We start from the raw sequence: 19806 nt of genomic DNA on the forward strand, positions 1-19806 counted from the left end.
CGGCAAGCCGCAGGCTCGAGGGGAGGTAAAGAGGCGGCAGGGTGGGCTAGCTGGGGAAGCTGTGCGAGGTCGTCCGACGTTTGAAATGCCGTGCACAGTTAGGTACTTGTTACTGCAGCCCTGCAAAATACCCTCCGTTCTCCTGAAGTAAAAAGAGAGCACGCTTTCGGGAGAGGGATTTGAAGCACGCGTGACTGACCGCCTACAGTAAATGGAAATTGATAAAGTTCAAGATTATCTCATGTGGAGGTGTTTCTCGCCTTGAAAATTCTGGTTTAAGTAGCTGACGTCCTATCAGCTGTTTCAGAATCACTGGTCTACCCAGAAAATACATATCTAGTTATAGCATAAAAATCGTTGTTACACTTGCTCCTCCTCCACGTTAGCTATTTCACATTTTGTCTGGCATTAAATGAACTTAAGTAACGTTCTATGCTAATCACCCGTAATACTCATTTTACAGTTCAGTTATTTCTGAATTATGAATGCTTAAGATTTTAATAAACCCATATTTACTGTAAACTTTTTTAAGGGTTCTTATACCTTGCGTGTGAAGTTTCAGCTTCAGTATGCTTTTCTGTATAGGAAAGTTAGAGACCTACTGCACCATATAATGCAGTAATGGAAGCATTGGCATGGTTTCAGTTATGATACTGGGCAGACCAATTGCAAGATGACAGTGTTTAAAAGCAAAGTTATGGCTAAGGATGCAGTAATTTATTTCCCATTTTAATACTTCCACAACATTTAATTTATGTTCCAAAAAAGAAAAAAAGTAAAAGCAAAGAGTAATCTGGTTTCAATTACATGCTGTAGAATCGTTAGTAGGCCAGAGAATAATTTGGAATATTTTCTTATTGAGGCAGCACTGTAAGAACATGAAGCATACAGGATTTTATTGCTTCTCTCCTGGTTCACTAACTTAAAAGATGAATTAAAATAGGTGTTTGTTTTATCTGTGTACTGTAAATTTTTTTTTTTCTATTCCACATATATATTCCAATCATGTTCATATGTATGTGTTGATCAAGGCTTCCTAAACTGGTTAGAGATAATGGATACTTTTTGACTGAGAATATCAGATACTGTTGAACAAATGCCTCGAATTGGGCACTGAAGAATCAAGGTACCCTGAAACTGATAGTTTGTATGTCCAAATAGTGGCCAGTTTTGGCTAACCTGTACCATTTGCATCATATTATTTTTTCTCATACAAATGATATATGACTTAATTAAACTTCAGTTTTTACTCACACAAGTAATATTTACCTTCCAGTCAATATCCCGTCAATAAGAATTCGTAGGATTGGACCTCAGGTTTGCATTACATATTACCATTAGTCGAGATTCACAAACTGTAGGGATATAGCTTAATGAGCATAAGTATCTCTCTTCAAGTGTGATAAAGTTTAGAATGCTGATTTATTTTACTTTCTTTTCCTACGTTTGCATAGTTACATGGCAGACAGCCCTCTGTTCAGAAAGACATTATTAAAAATATAGTCAAAGAAATTTAAAGCATTGCTTACGGTATCATTAAGTATATTGCAAATAGCGGTAAGCTGTGTCTGCCAATTATACCATAAAAAATGGCTTGCGTAGTACTAGACTTTCCCCTAAGTACCACATAGCTCAGGATTTGTACTAAGTACTAAAATAACCAGAATCAACAGGAGAATGTTAACTTAAAGTGAAGCAGTAAAGCTAGCATCTGTAGGGGGAATGAATTGGATTTCACAATGTGTGTGTGTGTCATAGAGTTTGTAGGAACAGCATCGGATAAAGGCTTCCGTTCCTTAAATTTTGCTATTTGCTGCTGTTGAAGTTGGATAGCAATCTTCCTCCAAAATCTTTTTTACTGTAAATGGTTTAAACAGAGTGCTTGCTTTTTACCCTATGTATTTCTCTTTTTCAGACTTTGGATGGCTTTGTCTTCGTGGTAGCATCAGATGGCAAAATAATGTACATCTCAGAAACAGCATCTGTACATCTTGGCTTATCTCAGGTATGAGTGATTTATTCTGTCTATCTGTTAAATACGGGTACTGGATTTGGAACCTAACACTAGTATCTTGGTTTTTAGGGGTATTTGAAGCTTCGACTTTGTTCTCTGACAAATGGCCTTACTTAAATATTCAGGTTTCTTTTGCTTACAACCACATCATGACTGTCTTTATATCTTTTCTTGTTCATTGTATTTTACTCCTCGTTACCTTTAAGAAGGGTAATAAATAATATGATATTGCAAATTGCAGATACATACAGAGCTTGAAACCCAAACCTATTGCCTGTGTGGTAACGCTATATGTCTGAAATAAAGTTTAGAATTCAAGTCTATATGTTTTAGATTGTGTAAGATATTGAGACTTGCTATGAAATAGAGAGGAAATCTGATGTGGAACATGAGTTTTATGGTAAATGTGCTTTAGGAAAAAAAGAAAAGGGGGGCAGATTTATGAGTGTTCACATGGAATTCAGGGTAGTTTTTCCTGAGTTTTTCCAGCTCAGTGGTCTTTTCAGTAAAGCGTTTTATATGGTTGTGATAGAACTCATAAAACTCAGTTTACTACTGTTCTGCACAAGAAGTATAAGGGTTTTTTTATTGTTTTTTTTCTTAGAAGGACATTTCTAATTTTTTGCCTTCTTGGGATAGGCACAAGGGCAAATAGCCTGAATTTATTGCAGAGTGCAAGTTTCCATACCTTTGTGTGTAAATGTATTACACAAATTCATTGGTAGCACCTGACCTAAAGCTTGCTGAAGTCCAATAGAAAAACTCCTAAGTAATTTCACTGGGCCCTGGATGACACTTGCAAGAAATAGAACTGTTTCTTCAAAACCAGTTGCAGCTGAAACACTTCTCAGAGTTAAATAAAGTGAAATAAAGACTTAATAGCAGAAGGAATTAAAATGAAGGGATGAAGGTGAGAGAGCATAGGATGTTCTGAAAATGTCTGGGGAATATGCCTTGTGGCTATTCCAATAAACAGAGAAGGGGCTGAATTGTGGAGATTATATGTTTACTTTTAACTTTGGTAGTAACTAACATTTTCGATTGAAAAACTGTGAAGTTCTTTGGATGTGTGTTTGTAATAGTGATATTCGAATTAGTAGCTGTGAGAAAAAATAGAACTCTAAATAGCTAGAAAAAGAAGTATATCACCTCATAAACACCACTTCTAAATCCAAAGGCAACTACAATCCCTGTTTTTGTAATCTGTTTTAGAAAAAGTAATTTTGAGAATCAATATTCTGTGTGGATACTTATTTTCTGCCAACTTTTAAAAATGTGTCCAGGGAACATTCTTAGTTCAAGCAGTTTGTTCAATTGAGTCTGTTACAGTGCAGTATTAGTTGTTTCATAACATTTAATGCATGTTCAAATTACTTTAAATATTGCTTTATTTTAGAATAAACTTTCCTAGAGAATGGCCATATTTTCTACTCTGAATCAACAGCATTATTAAAAGTTTTTCTCGCCCTGACTTTTGAAAAGATCCACCATGCTGCTGACTGCTTAAATAGATTAATTTAGTCAGTACAATTATTCCAAAGCACTGAGTGTTCCCATCTCTCCCTGCTGAAGTAGAGTCTCATTGTCCCGTGCTGCTTGCTGTTTGGTAAGTGCTAACTGATCTTCCAGGTTTTGTCCAGAAATTGTTTCTTTCTTTTCTTTCTTTCTGAGGAATATCAAGTCACCAGATCTTGTAGGTCTCAGTATTATCCAGTCATCTGGTGAAATTGAAGAACCACGGGATCAGTAGGGCACTAAATAGTCTTGGCCACATTCAAGGAGAGGGGCCTGAAAGTGTCATACAGGCTTTAGTCATATTTAGCCCTCGTGCCCTTACGGCCCCCGGCACAGACTGAATTCCATGTACATTGCACATGTAAATATCTATAAAACCCTTAGCGCAAGAGATGCCGAGGAAAACTAGAGGATTTGGTCATATTGCTTATTGAAGTCAGTTTAATAAGCAAAACCACAAATATTTCCCTTGAGCAGCGATTTGTAAATGAATGGGCTGTACCCTTGAACTCCCCAGAAAGCTATAGATCGGAGAGGACAGAGGGATGTGAAATTTAAGGGCATGTTTTAGACTCTCAAAACGCTAAGTGCTCCAGCAGTTTCACAGCGCACAGGTTTTTATTTATAAATACAAAACCCCAGCTAAACAAGGCAGTGATTTTTTCCCCTCTTTCCTCATGCTGTTTTATCATCTAATCTGTTCTTGCTATTTCTCAATGTTCTGTTTTTGAAGGGACAATTTTGCTTTAAGTAGTACTAGCATTAATACTAGGCTACTCCTATGTACTAGGATATTAATACATTAACATTAGGATATTCCTGTAAGCTTCCCAGGGCTCTAAATGAGTTCTTGTTCCTACTTCTCTGGAAATCACTGGGAGTTTTGCCACTGACATCAACAAGAATGAGATTGGTCTGTAGAAGCAAATTCTGCAAGTCTCCCTCACCAAGTCATAATCCCACACTATATTTTTAACAAGTGCTCTTATAGAGCTCCAGCCAATACAAGCTGAGACCAGAGTGATGATGATTGTAGAAAATCTTTTAGAGTGTGCATAGAAAGGCCTTTTTATTAAATAATTTGACAATTAACTAGTCCACACATCAATTTCCAGTTAAAGTGCAATTTGTTTAAAAATATATATTTAAACTAAATAAAAAGTCCATTTAAAAATATTTTGCAGGATATTCTGGGAGACCTACTACAGTAGCCTTTATCTTCTAGTTGATCTTGAATTTAACTCAGCAGAAAGAAATTAGAGCTTCTGAATAACCCTTCACTTGCTGGTGTAGTTAAGCTAGTTTAAAATTTAAAAACAACGTTAAGGATTGTTTTTCAGCACTACTTCACTCACTTCTGTCTGCAGCATCAGAGAAGCAGAAGCAATATTTCTGAAAAGGCTACATCTTCATTTTTGGACCTATCACTTAATTTGTGCCTTTGGATTTTGATCTGCCTTTGCTCTCAACTGTAACAGTAAATATTGTAAATACGGATGGGTAGGACCCCCTCCTCTGTCTAATTTCAACTGGCCTCAGACCAGTGTTGAACTGACTTGTACTAGCTGACAGAGCCAATTCCTTGCCTCTTTTTTTCCATGGATAACGAATAGGTTCAAATTCCCCAAATGTTTTTTCCCCTTAGAGTCCAAAGACACAGAACGGAGAGGAAAATCCTCTTAGGAAACAATGGTGAAAGGTTGTTTTTTTTTTTTAAATTTTGAAAGTCTGGAGCTTATTCCAGCCATTTTCTGGGTCCATGAGGGATCCAAGTTTATCTTTGACTTTTGATAAGTCTTGAAATATTTAACCACAAACATCTGAACTTTTCCAAGAGTTTATTTTACTTTCATCAAATAAGTATATGAAGGGCAAAATATGTAATTATTTGCTCTAGAATCCACCTACTTAGTCCTCTGTGTTTATTATGAATTGTTTCTTGGCAGGAAAAAAATGTGCAGCTGAGTTACACATAAAAACCCTCTTAGTAGGAAACAGCGATATTTGGTAGTAAGCAGGTATTTACAGATATTAAAAAGCTGCATCGAGGAACGTGGTTTAATAATCTGAGGCATGGGATTTTAGAAGGTTTATGAATTGAACCATATAATTTATTTTTTTAAGTTTTCAGTGTTTCATTGTAGGCTTTAAAATAGCATGCATGCACTATGCATAGCAGGAGACTGTGGTCAGTTTCAAAATTATGTATACGTATTTTGGTTATTTGACTCTCACATAGCCTCCATCTCTTTGCTGACGGCTTTATGTTTCCACTTGCATTTTTACAGTCAATTTTGGTTTCAGTGTTGTATGTTCACCTCCCGCTGATTTTGCTGGGGTTGCAAATGAATACATCAGAGTAGAAAATATTCCTATGTGTATAACGAGAAAAACTAGTCATTAGTTTGACAAAGCACTTTAGTTTTGAGTTTTAGATATAAGCCCTGGGATACAAATTACAGTTCAGATAAAACTGTGACCTTGGGTCCAGTCCTGTGAATCGTGTGAACAAATGTGTATTTCCGTGGGTAGTCCTTTTGAAATGGGTAGTGACTTTTGGAAAAGCAAGAGATACCCGTGAGTTATACTTTGTAAGAGAGTAGATGCGTGTTGTTGTGGTTATGATTATACTCGGTAATAGCAGAGATGCAACAAGATCTTTTGGATTACTACAGTTGATGTTGCTAGTCAGGTTGGTTGGTGTTGTTTTTGTAAGAAAGTCTTGAAGGGAAAGATTGTTTGCACATAGCCACCCATGAATGGTTTTTTTTTGGAAGCTGTATTCTCTGATACAATTGTTTTAATTTCAAAGGCAAAACATACTCTTCAGTAAAATCACTATTAGCCAAAGATAAAATAATAAGAACAGGGTCATAAGTGATACTCCTTTTGGTTTGAACACTGACCACAGCTGTGCATTTTTGCAATGATAATTTTTTTCATGTTCTGGTTTACTAAGCATATAGGCCAATGAAATGCCCATCACCGTAAGAATTATTAGATTTTTTAAAAAATCCATTTTATGTGTCTGTAGGTGGTTATGATATTTACAGAGATAGCTATGGACATTTACAATATGTTTTTCCCCATGTAATTGAAAACAAACAGAAGCATTGAGAAGCATGACTCACAGTGAGATTGTATATTCTCCTTCCTCCCCCGCCACTAAAGCTTGAATATGGGGTGTTACTATAACAGGTCCCCACCTGTTACAAGCCTGAAAAGGAACAGCCAGTGCTTTTTAAGGAGAACTTTTAGAGAAAATTATATAAATGAAGCAACATAGATAATCTCCTTTCTCTTGTTTTCCTTTCCTTTCCTTTCCTTTCCTTTCTTTCCTTTCCTTTCCTTTCCTTTCCTTTCCTTTCCTTTCCTTTCCTTTCCTTTCCTTTCCTTTCCTTTCCTTTCCTTTCCTTTCCTTTCCTTTCATTTCCTTTCCTTTCCTTTCCTTTCCATTCTCTCTTCCTTTCTTTTCTTCCTCTCTTTCTTGCTCTTTCACCTCCTCTTACTCTCTGCCTTTCTTTCTCTCTTTCTCTCTCTCCCTTCCCCCCCTTTCCTTTTTTCTCTTTCTTTCGCTCTTTTTTTCCTTATTCAGTGAAATTTTATTCTGGTTAAAATATCAAATCAGTGTTGGTGTTTTTGTTTTTGCAGAGAGGGCTTGTTGGAAAGAAGCAGTAGGGAATAGATGGCTAGAAAAAGTTAGTTTGCATAGTCTTGGGAAGAGGCATTCCATGAATAATGCAGAAAATGGAATGATGAGAAACATTTTCGGAAAAAGATTGCTTTGTGGGGTAGACAACTTCATTTATTCCAAAGAAAAGGCAACTCACACATCTTAGCAAACCAGTAGGATTGGCTCAGAATAATAGGTTAAATTACTTCACCTCTCAGCTGTCTCTGATCTTAGGGGCCCAAGGCACATCAGGCCACACTGAACAATTGGGCAGCCTGACACTAATTTAAAACACAGGCTCAAAGTATTGGTTCACTCCTTAAATCAATTACTGCATCTATCTGGAGACTTTTGTTAGTGAGTTTTATACGTGGCAAATAGAGTTAGCAAAAAGGACATACGGTGCACGCCATTTATTTTTTCTGCGCAACAGTTATTATGGGTACAACAGTGGGAAAGACAGAAATACATTGTTGTGCGAGCAAAGTTCAAGTGAGAAGAGGGAATACACAGATATTTAAGATAGATCTAGTCTTTACTGTGCATGTTTACTTAAAGCAGCAAAGGCTCAATCCAGTGCCCATGAAAATCTATGGAAGTCTGCCTTTTGAATTCACCGGCTACTGTTCTGAGCCCTTTGCGCTACTGTGGATTGAGTGTGGTGGATTGTCTTTGAAAAGACACAAAGGAATTGTGTAAGTCTAGTGGTTTGGCTCTGAAGGCTCAGCTGCCAGCTGAATGCAGGTGATAGTTTCTGGGAACCTGTAGAAACATATTTTTTTCCGATATCTGTCTTCTTGAGAGTCATTAATACAGTTCACAGAGATTTTATCCCATTTTGTGGCAATCTAACATTTCTACAGCTGCTCTAGTTTATCACTTCTTTTGCCAGCTCTCTCTAATAGCAGCTCTTCCGTATCCAGATTGTCACCAGAAATTCCCACAAAAGCACCTATAATGTTAGTTACTGCTGAAGAAGGAATTAATTCAGTTTAATGGGTATAATTTGGAACACGGTTTGGATACATTCAACTTATGTTTTAAAAATGGTGTGTAGTTACCCAGATGCAGTGAATGCAGGTTACTTAAGAGCACTTTTGGGATAGAAAAAAAAAATAGTCAGCTGCACTGCTTCATGCGTTACATGTCTCTTCACAGGTGGAGCTTACTGGTAATAGCATTTATGAGTACATACATCCTTCCGACCACGATGAGATGACAGCTGTTCTTACTGCTCACCAGCCTCTTCATCCTCACCTCTTACAAGGTACTTGTGTGATCTGTGATCAAACTACCACTGAAAAACTAAAAAAAGTAACACCTCTAGGCTGAAATGTGACAAGTTCATATTTATCTGATATGAAGCTATGTACGCAAATGGAGGAGGAGCATGAACTTGAAACTGTGACCCAGGATTTTGGTTTGTTGTAGTAAAGGGAATAAGGTATCCTAGATTAAATAATGCTTTTCATGCCATGGAGTCCATGCAGTTTTAAACAGCTTTTTAGATTTTGCCCAGTGGCCATTTCGTCTCTTTTATTTTGTCATCACTGCTGAGGTTGCAGGAATGTTGCAATGGTCTAGCTGTGCACAGCTGCAGCTGTGTGGTCTTAGCGGAAAAAAAAAGAATAATACATTAGGCAATTGGGAAATAGGAGGACACTTTTAACGTTTTAAAAACAACTGTTAAATTTGAAGCTTGGACAAAAAGCCAGACCTAATACCCTCCACTGTAGGAAGAGCAAAAATGGGTTTTGTGAACGACCTATGTTTAGCAACTCTCATTAAAAAAGTGATCTCTCCAGGAGAATAATGTCCTCTTGCCTTGATACTGGATCACTGATTCACCAAGCCTCTCCACACATCCTGTTCAGGTGCTGCAGATGATTCACCCACGTGTACCCATACAGCATGATGCTAAGCTGGATGGAGTGTCAGGGAAGACAGCAGAACTCTTATTGATTATGTGAACGCCTGGATCAGACTGTCCACCCTGGCTGTGCTCAGCCACCACACATAAATATTAACAGAACCCTTTGTCTATTAAGTTGTTACTTCAGTGTTGTAACTACTATATAACTAACAAAGATATGCTCATCTTTGTACTATCTTCTTCAGTAGCTTTTGTTTCCTTGGGGGCAATTCTTTGAACTTTAAAATATCAGAAATAATCTGACTCCATCATGTGCAATGTGCTTTCACATATATTTTGTAATTGCTTAATCAGTTGCAGCTCATGTCCGGCTAGTTTTTACTGGCCTTCTTAAGGCACAGCTCCTAAAAGCATGAGGAGCTTTGGGTTCGCACTACAATTCTGGTTAGGATCAGGCATTTTTTTTGCAGTTCTGGTGCCTGCAGAGAAGTTTAATGTGCCTGGAAGCATATGTACTGCTCTGAGTGGTGTAAATGGAAGAATTATCTTAGCCTCCTTCTCTCTTCTTCCTCCCCAAAAAGGTTGTCTTGTGTACCCCTTGGTGTCTTGAAAAACAAACTCTTATTTTTCTTGGACTCTTCTGATTCTAGTTGTTACTTGACTTTTCATAGTTTGCTCATTCCTCTGTCAGGGATTTTTTTTTTAAATGTTGACTTTTTAAAAAAAATTTTTTTCCTTTTTCCTACCTTACTGATAAACAGAGGGGATACCTCTGGTATAAATCCATGACTTCATGCAGTTCTGCTGGTATCCAGAATTGGTAGTAAAATACTTTTATACCCACTGTCTTGACAATAGCAATAGCCTCCTGTTTTTGTTACAATATTTTTTTTAAAAATTTGTCAGTTGGAGATTTTTTCCAAATTTGAAGTCATGGGCAACTGATTGGAATTAATTTCTATGTCAAATGCAAATAAGCCCACAGCTCTTCCTGTTCTCTGTTTAGTATCATGACTCTGGTTTACTAGAAGCAGTGAGACAGCACACTAGTACTGCAGTTCCAGAAGTTTTTTTTTTTTGATCAGAACTAGGTACTGCCTGTTCCTTGCTTACATTTGGATGTCTCTGGATGCTTATCTTGCCTGTTAGCATTTGTTTCCTGAAACAATCAGGTCTCTCTCATTTTAGCTACTTATGGTCAAATTCTTGATTTCCTTAACAAATTCTCCTCACCACATGTGAAGTGTAATTTTGTTCTGGTTGTGTTTGAAAAGACTTTACACACAATTGAAACTGTTAATTTCAGTTTACTTGCAACGGTTTCAGTCTGAAATTCTGCTGATGGTATAATTAGCCCCAGATATATGCCTTGTTCTCTGTAGCTTTCTTTACCTCATTCTACACAGATGCTGTTTGTTATTAGCATCAAGCTGTGGTTTCTCAATAGTGCAAAGGTAAAGGAAAATTTACCTTGAAATGTGATCCATTTACATATGTTTTATTTTGTGTAAAATTTTGTGTAGCAGAGGAGATTGATAAAAACCTCAAAACAGCAGCATCTTATTTGGGTTCCTAGACTTGGAGAAGATAAATAAAGGAGTTCAACTGTGTTTTGGTTTGTGTAGGGATTATTTTATGCAAACCTTACTTCTGCGTGTCTCTTCCCCGTACAATGCATAGAGCGGGTGTCTTAAAATATCCAGAATCCATAGCTAAATCTTTTTGAAATGAACAGAGTGATCAAATATTTATTTATATTTGTCTTCCCTGTGCCAGTAGTTCCCTTTTCTGCAGTGTATACATTTTATACATATATATCTTGAGGTATAACCTGAAACTACCTGGCCCACAGAAATCAAAGCAGGTCTCCTATTTTTCTTCAGTTCAGCCCTGAAACCTATTTAATAAATGACAGGAATGAAGCAACTTCTGTCTGTACCTTAGTAGATATTTTGAATATTTAAATAAAACGTGGAGTTCTACAAGTAACTTAAGACAGAGGGAAGTTGAGTGAAAGCAGCTTTATTTTCTAATAAAAAGGAAAACAGACTTTTTAAAGAGCATTTTTTGTCATTTCAGTTTGATTTTATCTCTTTTTAATCTTTTAAAACACGTCTGAATCATCAAGTCACTGGGTCGAATAAAAACTTTCCTTTTATAACTTTATTACATTATAGGACTCTCCAATCTGTGGTATTACTCAGGAATAAAATCAATATTGCACTGCAGACACAGACATTCGTAACACAAATTTACAGCTTGGCTCATGTAACTTTACTTGCTCAGGATGTGTTCTTCAGCTAATTCTCAGATATGTATATACATTTTTAGTTCAGTTGCTATTTCAGCAGTTGTAGCTGGATGAGATCTGTTACGACCGCAATAAAATCACAAATGTGAACATTTTTATCTATACTTTGTGGTATTCTGTTATTGGTATTGAATAACCCGGAGTACAGATTATTTTTGACCTCCAGTTTTACAGTCTGAAAATTTTGATGCTGTCCCTTTAGTTATTTCTTCATTTGCTTTTAATCTTCCTCATTTTCCTTCATTATTCTCTTCAAACCTTCCCTTGTATTTCCAGTGCTTCATCAGTTCCACAGAAGCTTTTCTGAAAGACCAAACAACATGAGAAAGGTGGAAGCCTTGTAGCTGTTGAGCTTTAGAAATCTTATTTGCATGAGTTTTATTTCTCAGGAAAATGCAAATTATTGCTCACTGCATCAAATCAGACATAGTGAGGATTTATTTATACAATGCCCACTGTCACATTGTTTTTCTTCAGATATCTCAGTCTGGTAGTCAAAAAATGATATGTTAGTTAAAAGGCATAAGCCTTCTTAAATTATAATTTTTAAATTTTTTGAAGTTTGCCCTGGGCTTCCTAAAGTTTCAGGTACAACAAGGCACATCTTCAAACATAGAGGGTAGATACGTTGTTTTTTAAAAGACAGTGAAAATTCTTGAATAATCACATGATTCCTGAAGCTGGGACTTCATAGTAATATTAAATGTAAAAAAAAAATCGGGAAAATGGATGTTGGTGAAATAGCTATTGTGTCACCACTCTGTAGATAAGTCCAATGTGGCACTATAGCAAGTTATGGTAAGGAAAGCTTTTGGGGCAAGAAACTGGAAGGCAGCAACTCTGAGAAGCATCTAAAGGTCATAAAGGACAAACAGCTCGGTGTGAGCTCCTGTTGTGAAGCTGTGGCAAAATGGGGTAATGGAAAATCCTTGTGCATAAAAGTGGGGGAATAGTGAACAGGAATAGCAAGGATGAATAATTGTATTCTTTATACAGTATTAGTGAAATGGACACTGGATTTTTCTGTATAATTCTGCTGTCCACTTTAAAAAAAAAGGCAAATCGGAGAAAGTACAGAAGAGAACCACAAAAATGATTGACGGACTGGAAAGGCTTATAATGAGAGATGAAAGAACACCATCTGTTTGGTTTATCAAAAAGAAGATTGGGAGGTGACTTGATTACTGTGTGTGCATACTTCCAAGGGAAGAAAATACTGGGAACTAAAGGACTGTTTTAGAAGAAAAAACATATCAAGGACCAATGTCTGTGAACTGAAACCACAAAAGCTCAAATTAGAATAATGCATGCATTTATAACTAGGAGTTTGATTAACCACAGGAACAAAATACTGAAGGAAGCAGTGGTTTCTTCCTCTTTTGATGTCTTCAGATCAAGGCTGTATGCCTTTATAGAAGATACTCTTTAGGCAAACAGAAGTTACTGAGCTTAGCACAGGAGTAACTGACTGAAGTTTAATGAACTGCAATGTACAGGTTACACCTATGATCTAATGCTCCTTTCTGGCCTTTAAAGTCTACAAGCTATGACTCAATGAAAGCCATAAGCCCCATGATCTGTGGAGGCTTTGGAGAATTTCAGCTTTAACTTACAAAGTCTTTAAGCTGCCTTTTTACTTGCATGACCAGCATTGAAACTGTAAAGCAATATGTACTGATCCCTTGCTATAAAAGAAGCCAACAGCTGGACTCTCTTTCTGAGGGTAGCTGGGGTGGGGAAAAAGAATAATCTCTCTCACATACACATTAAGGTAGGGTATGCCTCAGCGAATGATCTCACATGAGTCTTCAGGCCAACTTTGCAGCAGTTGTAACAAAATGAACCCATTATATTCAACTGGGATGGGTTAGCAGAAAAAGGAAAAAAAAAAGAAAAAAAAAGAAAAAAGAGAATAATTTGATATCTTTTCCAAATGATGTGTACTGGCTGTGCTCAGATCTCAGATGACTTCACTGGCCCTTCACGCCTTTCCAAATATTGCTTAATGTATTTCTGGTCTGCAGCATTTTAGTGTGTTCTGGCTTAGTTTTGTACCTGTGATGAAGCCTTACACCTCAGTTTTGCAGTCCCTATACCACCTGTATCTGTTGCACAGGCTGATATCAAGGTTCCTGGGCCTCTATCCCAAGATATGCAACACTTAACTAACAGGAATGTGGGAATTGTTTCATGGTGTAGGGCTGAGAAACTGATTTCTTAGGATGTAGAGAAGTGATTTTGATGCATGCTGTCTTTCCTTGAGCACTTACAGTTCTGAAAGCTTTTCTTTTCTGTTTCTTCAAGTAGCGGAACTAACAAGCTGGGTCAACTGGATGAGATTCTCCTGCTGGGGCAGAAGGTTGTCATCCAGCAGGGCGGTTGGGCTCCAAAATGTGGGGATGATGTGGTAACAGTAGTTTCTGGATCTTGGAAGACTGCAAGATTACATTTATGGCTGACTGTAGAGACTAGTGCATGCTGCCTGTCTCCCCTGCTTCGTGCAGGAGACCTAGTAGGTTGTGGCTGTGGTGCCATGCAAAATTCTGCCTAGCCAACAATAGCTCCAGAACTTCATGGAGGCATGTGAGGGGTTTGCCCCTTTCCTCACCTCACATATAGCATAAAACTAAATGTCAGGCTAGTAAGCCTAAGCTGCTACAGCTCAGCAGCAAAGCATTTTGGTACTAGCATGGTGGCAGGTACAATGCTGGCAGAGATTTGTGAAGCGACTGTTACAAAGTGCCTTGTCCAGAGGTGATAAGCATTTTGAATGTGACTGAAATAGTGGCTGGCTTTCAGGGACTGAATGTTGAGGATTGCACCAGGATTATTGACTACACCCAGCTCCCCCTAGCATGCTCTTCAGAGGAAACAACGTACTGACACTAGCTGGGAAGCACATACTACGATAAGTCGGGACCTTAAGTCCTCAAATGGTGTGGCTGTCAAAAGTGTGTCTGTACCAACCACTTTTGCAGAAAGTTTTCTTTAACAGTTAGCAGCATAGAGTGGTAGGCTTGTAGCAGGATAGTAACACTTGCAAAACCATCTGGAGGTTTTTGGGAAATGCTGTACCTCCTGAACCATATCTATAAGAATAAAAAAGGAAATTTTTGTATGAAATATCAGGGTAGTGCAAGCTGGGTATGCCTAGTCAGTCCACCTGTCATCATTGCAGCTGAATACAAGCAAGCAAGCAAGCAAGCAAACGAAATAAGAGATATTTGCACTGTAGGTTAACTGAGACGAGCAATTAAGCAATGTTGAGAGGGATTCAGTGTTGTGTGCTGCTCTTCCATGTGTGTATTTGGAGTCAGACATTGTGTGGTTTTTATTGGTTTCATATGCTTTTTCTGAGATTTTAATCCTTCAAAACATCTATAGCTTCCCAACTTTTGCTGACTTGCACACCAAGGCACGGTGTACTAAAAGCAGTTTGTTAACATTCCCCAGAGCAGACAAAAGGAAAGAGAAATACTGTAGTTATTGTAGACATTCCAGTTGTCTGCTAACAACTTGATAATTCTTACATGATTAGTTACAAGCCTAATGTAAGTTACATAAGGAATGTGGAATACCTTGTGTCAGGCTTTCTCCACTCTGACGCTTTAAGGGCACTGTTTCATTCAGCTAAGAAGTAAATGTCAGTGCATACTTTTCCTCTTGGGAAAGAAGATCTTCCCTACATACATTTTCTTTGATATTAAAAGAAGGGAATAGAAAATTGCACATCTGGAAAGATCTTTTTTTACACTAAGTTTTAAAGAAATTTTTCTAGCTGTACATACGCAAAAGACAAATGTTGATAGGAATTTTTGTTTTAATTAATTTAAAAATATTTTATAGGAGAACTGTTATTGAAAGATAATGGTTTAACATAGTGATCCTGTTACCACTGTTTCTTAGTGTTATTTTAAACTTGAGAAACCTAGAAAATGTTATTATTTTGGATGTACAAAAGTGGAAAAGAGGGCAGATGGCTGGCACCCCACTAAAAAATCTTTTTTCGTTGGTAATTAACAGTAAGATATACCAAAGAGAGTGGAGTGTCTCAGATTGAAAAAGCTACTCTTTTCCTTTCTGCCTAGTGCCCTGTTGAGTTTCTTCTCTAAGAAAAGTTTGGAAGCAACATTTACAGGAGCAAAGAAAAATTGGGCAAATGCTAGCAAACGGATGAGTTTGGATGACAGGAGTGAGACAATTTACCCCCTGCAGCATTGACAGGATTCTGAATACAGTCAGGACACAGAACAAACTGTTCAAATGGGGAGGAAATTTGGGCAGCTCATGCAAGCTTGGAACTCTAGGACAGAGGCTAACAACAGAACTGATTGCTTTCCTACCACAGCAAGAGCATTACCAGGGCAAATCAAGTCAGCCCACAAACTTCAGTTTTCAGCTTAGTACGTGCATAGGAACTTGCTCTCTCTTTATATATAATTTTCAATTTTGCCATGTAAGGCATTTATATTTTAGCATTCAACTGGTGCCACTCATTTGCTAAAAAGAAGATGAGTATTCTCAAATACTTAAGCCTGTAACCTGCATGTGTATATACGATGCTGCAGTGCAATAGGGAGAAGGGAAAGTATGTCTGTTTTATTCCTTCTCTCTTACTTGGAATCAGTTTTGACCACACATACCAAGGAAGGACAGGGGAATGTTGTTTTCATACATCCCTTTGCATGCAGTATTTCACTTTGCAGGATAGTTTTAGTCACAACCTCACTTTTGCACTGTTCTTTCTGGCATAGCGATAACAAAGATGGTCAGTATGCACCAGACTTACAGGTCTGACTCCTCATTTTCCAGTAACTCATCTTCAGGCCTGCTTCTGAACTTGTCATGAGGAAGGTCCACCAAAGGCACTTGCAAGCCCCTTCTCACGCTGGCCCTGTTGGTCAATCCTGGATTTCCAGCTTCAAGGACTACCTTAAAACTGTGTGTGCTATTATGCAAACATCTCTTGTATATGCCCTACAGTGCTTTTAACTCTTTTTTGTTTTAGAAGTTGGTGCCACACTCATTCAGAATTAAGGGATAGAAGTTGTGGCATTCTCTCTCCTGTGTCTCACAAAAGCTATAGCCTTGTTATGCTCACAAAAGACTAGCCAAGATACTCGCATGCTCTTTTAGTCAGCAGTGTGCTGTGTGGGACCCAGATGCTTTGCAGATTGCACAAGAATAAGAGTAGAACACGTGCGACTTTATAGTATAGAGGAGGTAAGATGAAAATAACCAACTGAAAGGGCAAAAATATGCAGAGTGTTTGAGGATGGGCAGTAAAGTGTTATCCAGACATGAACTTGTGGTATCTGTGTTTCCACCCTGTAAAACAGTCCAGCAGGGACATGGAGGGCAGCTTATCACACAGGCATGCCTTGTCTCCAGAGGAATGCACTAGCTTGAGGCACGCGCGTGTCTCCGCACAAGTTGGACGGGAGGGAAGGTAGAAGCAGGTGACCTCATGCACAGCACTTTGGTCTAAATGTGCGCTTTGAGAATAGTTTTCATCTCCTACACTACAGCTGAAATTTGACATTGCACCCAAGCTGCCATGTAGAGCAAACGTATCTTCAGCTGTGTCAAGAGCTCCCAATTTTAATGCTGCTTCGTGTCTTTCGTAGTGACAGATGAGACACACATTCTTAAAACAGCGCATGGTGCACCAGTGTGCAGTTCGCATGCTGATGTATATTAATTTACAAAGTGGTTCTGCAACAAAACAATGCCATATTTTGCTAATGTCAAAACTTGAGAGCTTTGGAAAGAGATATAACAGTAGCTTTTACCTTAGAGAAAATAAAGGCATGAGAGGTGAAGCTGTGGAAAAAACTATGATGATCTTTTTTCTCAGTCCACTGTGCAAGCAGCATACAAACCACAGAATTTTGTGACTGTTTTCTTTCAAAAGAGATGAAAGATGGAGTGGAAAGCAAAGATGGATTTCATAGTTGCACCCCCAGGGATGGACAATTCTGGCTTCCATAAAGCTAACCATAATTTCACAGAAATGCTTGGAGAATCCTGTTTGGCAGTCATGTGCAATATGAGTGAACAAATGCACAAATTCTTTATCCAAAATAGCAAGACTCATTTTCTTTACCATGACATTTATTCTGTTTATGAGAGTAAGAAAATACAAATCTGTAAAATATAAACAGGCTATTTTATTCTTGGCTAGTGCTTGCAGTCAAACCATATTGCATGATATACTAAGCTAAAAAAAGAAAAGGGATTAACAGAGAAGGCATACTTTGTAGAAATGGTACGCAGTGCTGTGAGAAAGAAATATATCTTCTCTATGTCCATAGACAGCAATGTTTTTCTATGTTCTCATTCACAGGTTCCTGTGTTTCAGCTCTATGAGGGTGTTAACATATGGATAAATTTGGGCTGGGATTTGAATGAAGCCATTTACTCTCTGCCTCATTTACAGCTTTTACTGAGTCTACTCAGCTACATTGTAGCAGTGCTTCAGGGAGGGAGCCTCTGTAAGATGACCAGGCAATATAGTAATATATTAGTAGAATAGAAAGATGTCTCTGAATCTGATAAGGGAAACATGGAGTTTGGCTAAAAAATAAAGAGTGATGCATTTGAAATGGACATCTTGGACATGGATATGGACTCTGACTTGCAGTGCCTCTCCCTATAAAACTTATTATAAATGATACCTCAATTTTATTAAAATATCTGCTAGTAGACATACTGAAAAAGTCAGGATCTCAGTAACCTCTGTTACACCCTTCCAAAGAAGAGCAGCAGAAAAGAGAGCAAAATCTGCTCAAAGTATAGAATCATGTTGATCAAAACTAGTATTTTACTTGCATCAGTTTTCATTTCCAACTATTACCAATCACCCAGTTGGGGAAAAATGGAAAATTGGAATTACAGGAGAAAAACTGAGAGTCTCACAGGTCATTCTTAAAAAGATTTCAATAAAAGTTTGCGGAGCAGTGGGGAGAGGACAATCACTTTCAAATGTTAAACATTGCTGCAGAGCAAACAAAATCAGAAATTTGCTATCATAAGTAAATCTGAGTTATAACAAATATTGGAAGTGGCTGGAATAGAAAAAAAGACCTGCGATCGTGTTCCACATAACTGGATAAAGAAAAGCACTATGCCAAAAATGGGAGGGTAAACATTTAGAAAGAACCCTAAAGCTCTGCTTTTCATCTCTAATTTCTGTAGTAGATAAACACAACTTCAATAAGTTCTGGGAAATGTTAAAAGCTGTACTAAGATGGCTGGTCCGCTTTTCAGGAAGCTATCATCAGAGCCTTTCAAGATACTTAGCAATTTAGAAGTGGGGGTGGAGGTTTCTTTTTAGCTATAGCAGCTATTGAGACATTTTCTTGACTCATCTTCTGAAAAAAGCTTGAACAGAAGAATGTACAAACTTTGAAAATTATTCAACTCACTTATGAAAAGAAGGATCAATTTCCCAATTATTTTAAAATTGGGAGGGGGAAACAAGTCACGTTCAGGTAAAGAGGGAAAATAGATGCTGACATGGAAAGTAAAGGGGAAGATGGGAAAAGCAGACCCATGCTGCAATAGTTACACCCGTAAAGGAAAACTGCGTTACAACCTTTCATCGCAATACACAGCTGTTTATCAGAATTATAGATGGCTATGGCAAATGCTAGAGAAGGTGCAATTAAACAGACAAATTTTGTCATATGTGGTGGACTTGCTGGAATAGTAGGTATTTGAAAGAAATGGTGCTGAGTAAGAGATACAACAACAGTGAAACCTAGTATGAGTTGCAGCAAAATTTGCCATCTCCATGTGGTGACTGCTCATTTTTTTGAAACCTCAAGTGGCTGGGAGAGGAGTGGCTGGAGAGCAGCCCTGCAGAAAGGGATCTGGGAGTGCTGGTTGACGATAAGCTGAGTATGGCCCTGGCAGCCAAGAGGACAAACCGCATCCTGGGGTGCATCAAACACAGCATAACCAGCCGGTCAAAAGAGGTGTTTATCCCACTGTATTCAGCATTGGTGCGGCCTCACCTTGAGTACTGTGGTGGGCAGTTCTGGGCCCCACAATTTAAGAAGGATGTGAAGGTCCTTGAATGTGTCTACAGGAGGGCAACAAAGCTGGTGAAAGGGCTGCAAGGCATGTCCTGTGAGAAGCGGCTAAGGAATGTGGGCTTGTCTAGTTTGGAGAAAAGGAGGCTGAGGGGCGACCTCATTGCTCTCTACAGCTTCCTGAGGAGGGGAAGTGGAGGGAGGTGCTGACCTCTTCTCCCCAGTATCCAGTGACAGGACACATGGGAACGGTTCAAAGCGGCATCGGGGGAGGTTCAGACTTGACATTAGGAAACATTTCTTTACTGAGAGGGTGGTGAAACACTGGAACAGGCTTCCTAGAGAGGTGGTCGATGCCCCAAGCCTGTCAGTGTTCTAAGAGGC

General features: G+C 38.2%; 1 protein-coding gene across 2 annotated transcripts in view; it reads left to right on the forward strand.

The window, feature by feature from the left end:
* SIM2 (single-minded family bHLH transcription factor 2) overlaps nucleotides 1-19806 on the forward strand; it is a 61613-nt gene that overhangs the window by 11068 nt on the left and 30739 nt on the right. For both annotated transcript variants that reach the window (XM_009282980.2, XM_019473058.1), the window contains exons 3-4: nucleotides 1916-2005; nucleotides 8361-8469. In XM_009282980.2, coding sequence (XP_009281255.1) covers nucleotides 1916-2005; nucleotides 8361-8469 — 199 coding nt within the window. The remainder of the gene's footprint in view (nucleotides 1-1915; nucleotides 2006-8360; nucleotides 8470-19806) is intronic.

Source organism: Aptenodytes forsteri, unplaced genomic scaffold (assembly GCF_000699145.1).
Source record: "Aptenodytes forsteri isolate BGI_AS27 unplaced genomic scaffold, ASM69914v1 Scaffold2, whole genome shotgun sequence".
Lineage (NCBI taxonomy): Eukaryota > Metazoa > Chordata > Aves > Sphenisciformes > Spheniscidae > Aptenodytes > Aptenodytes forsteri.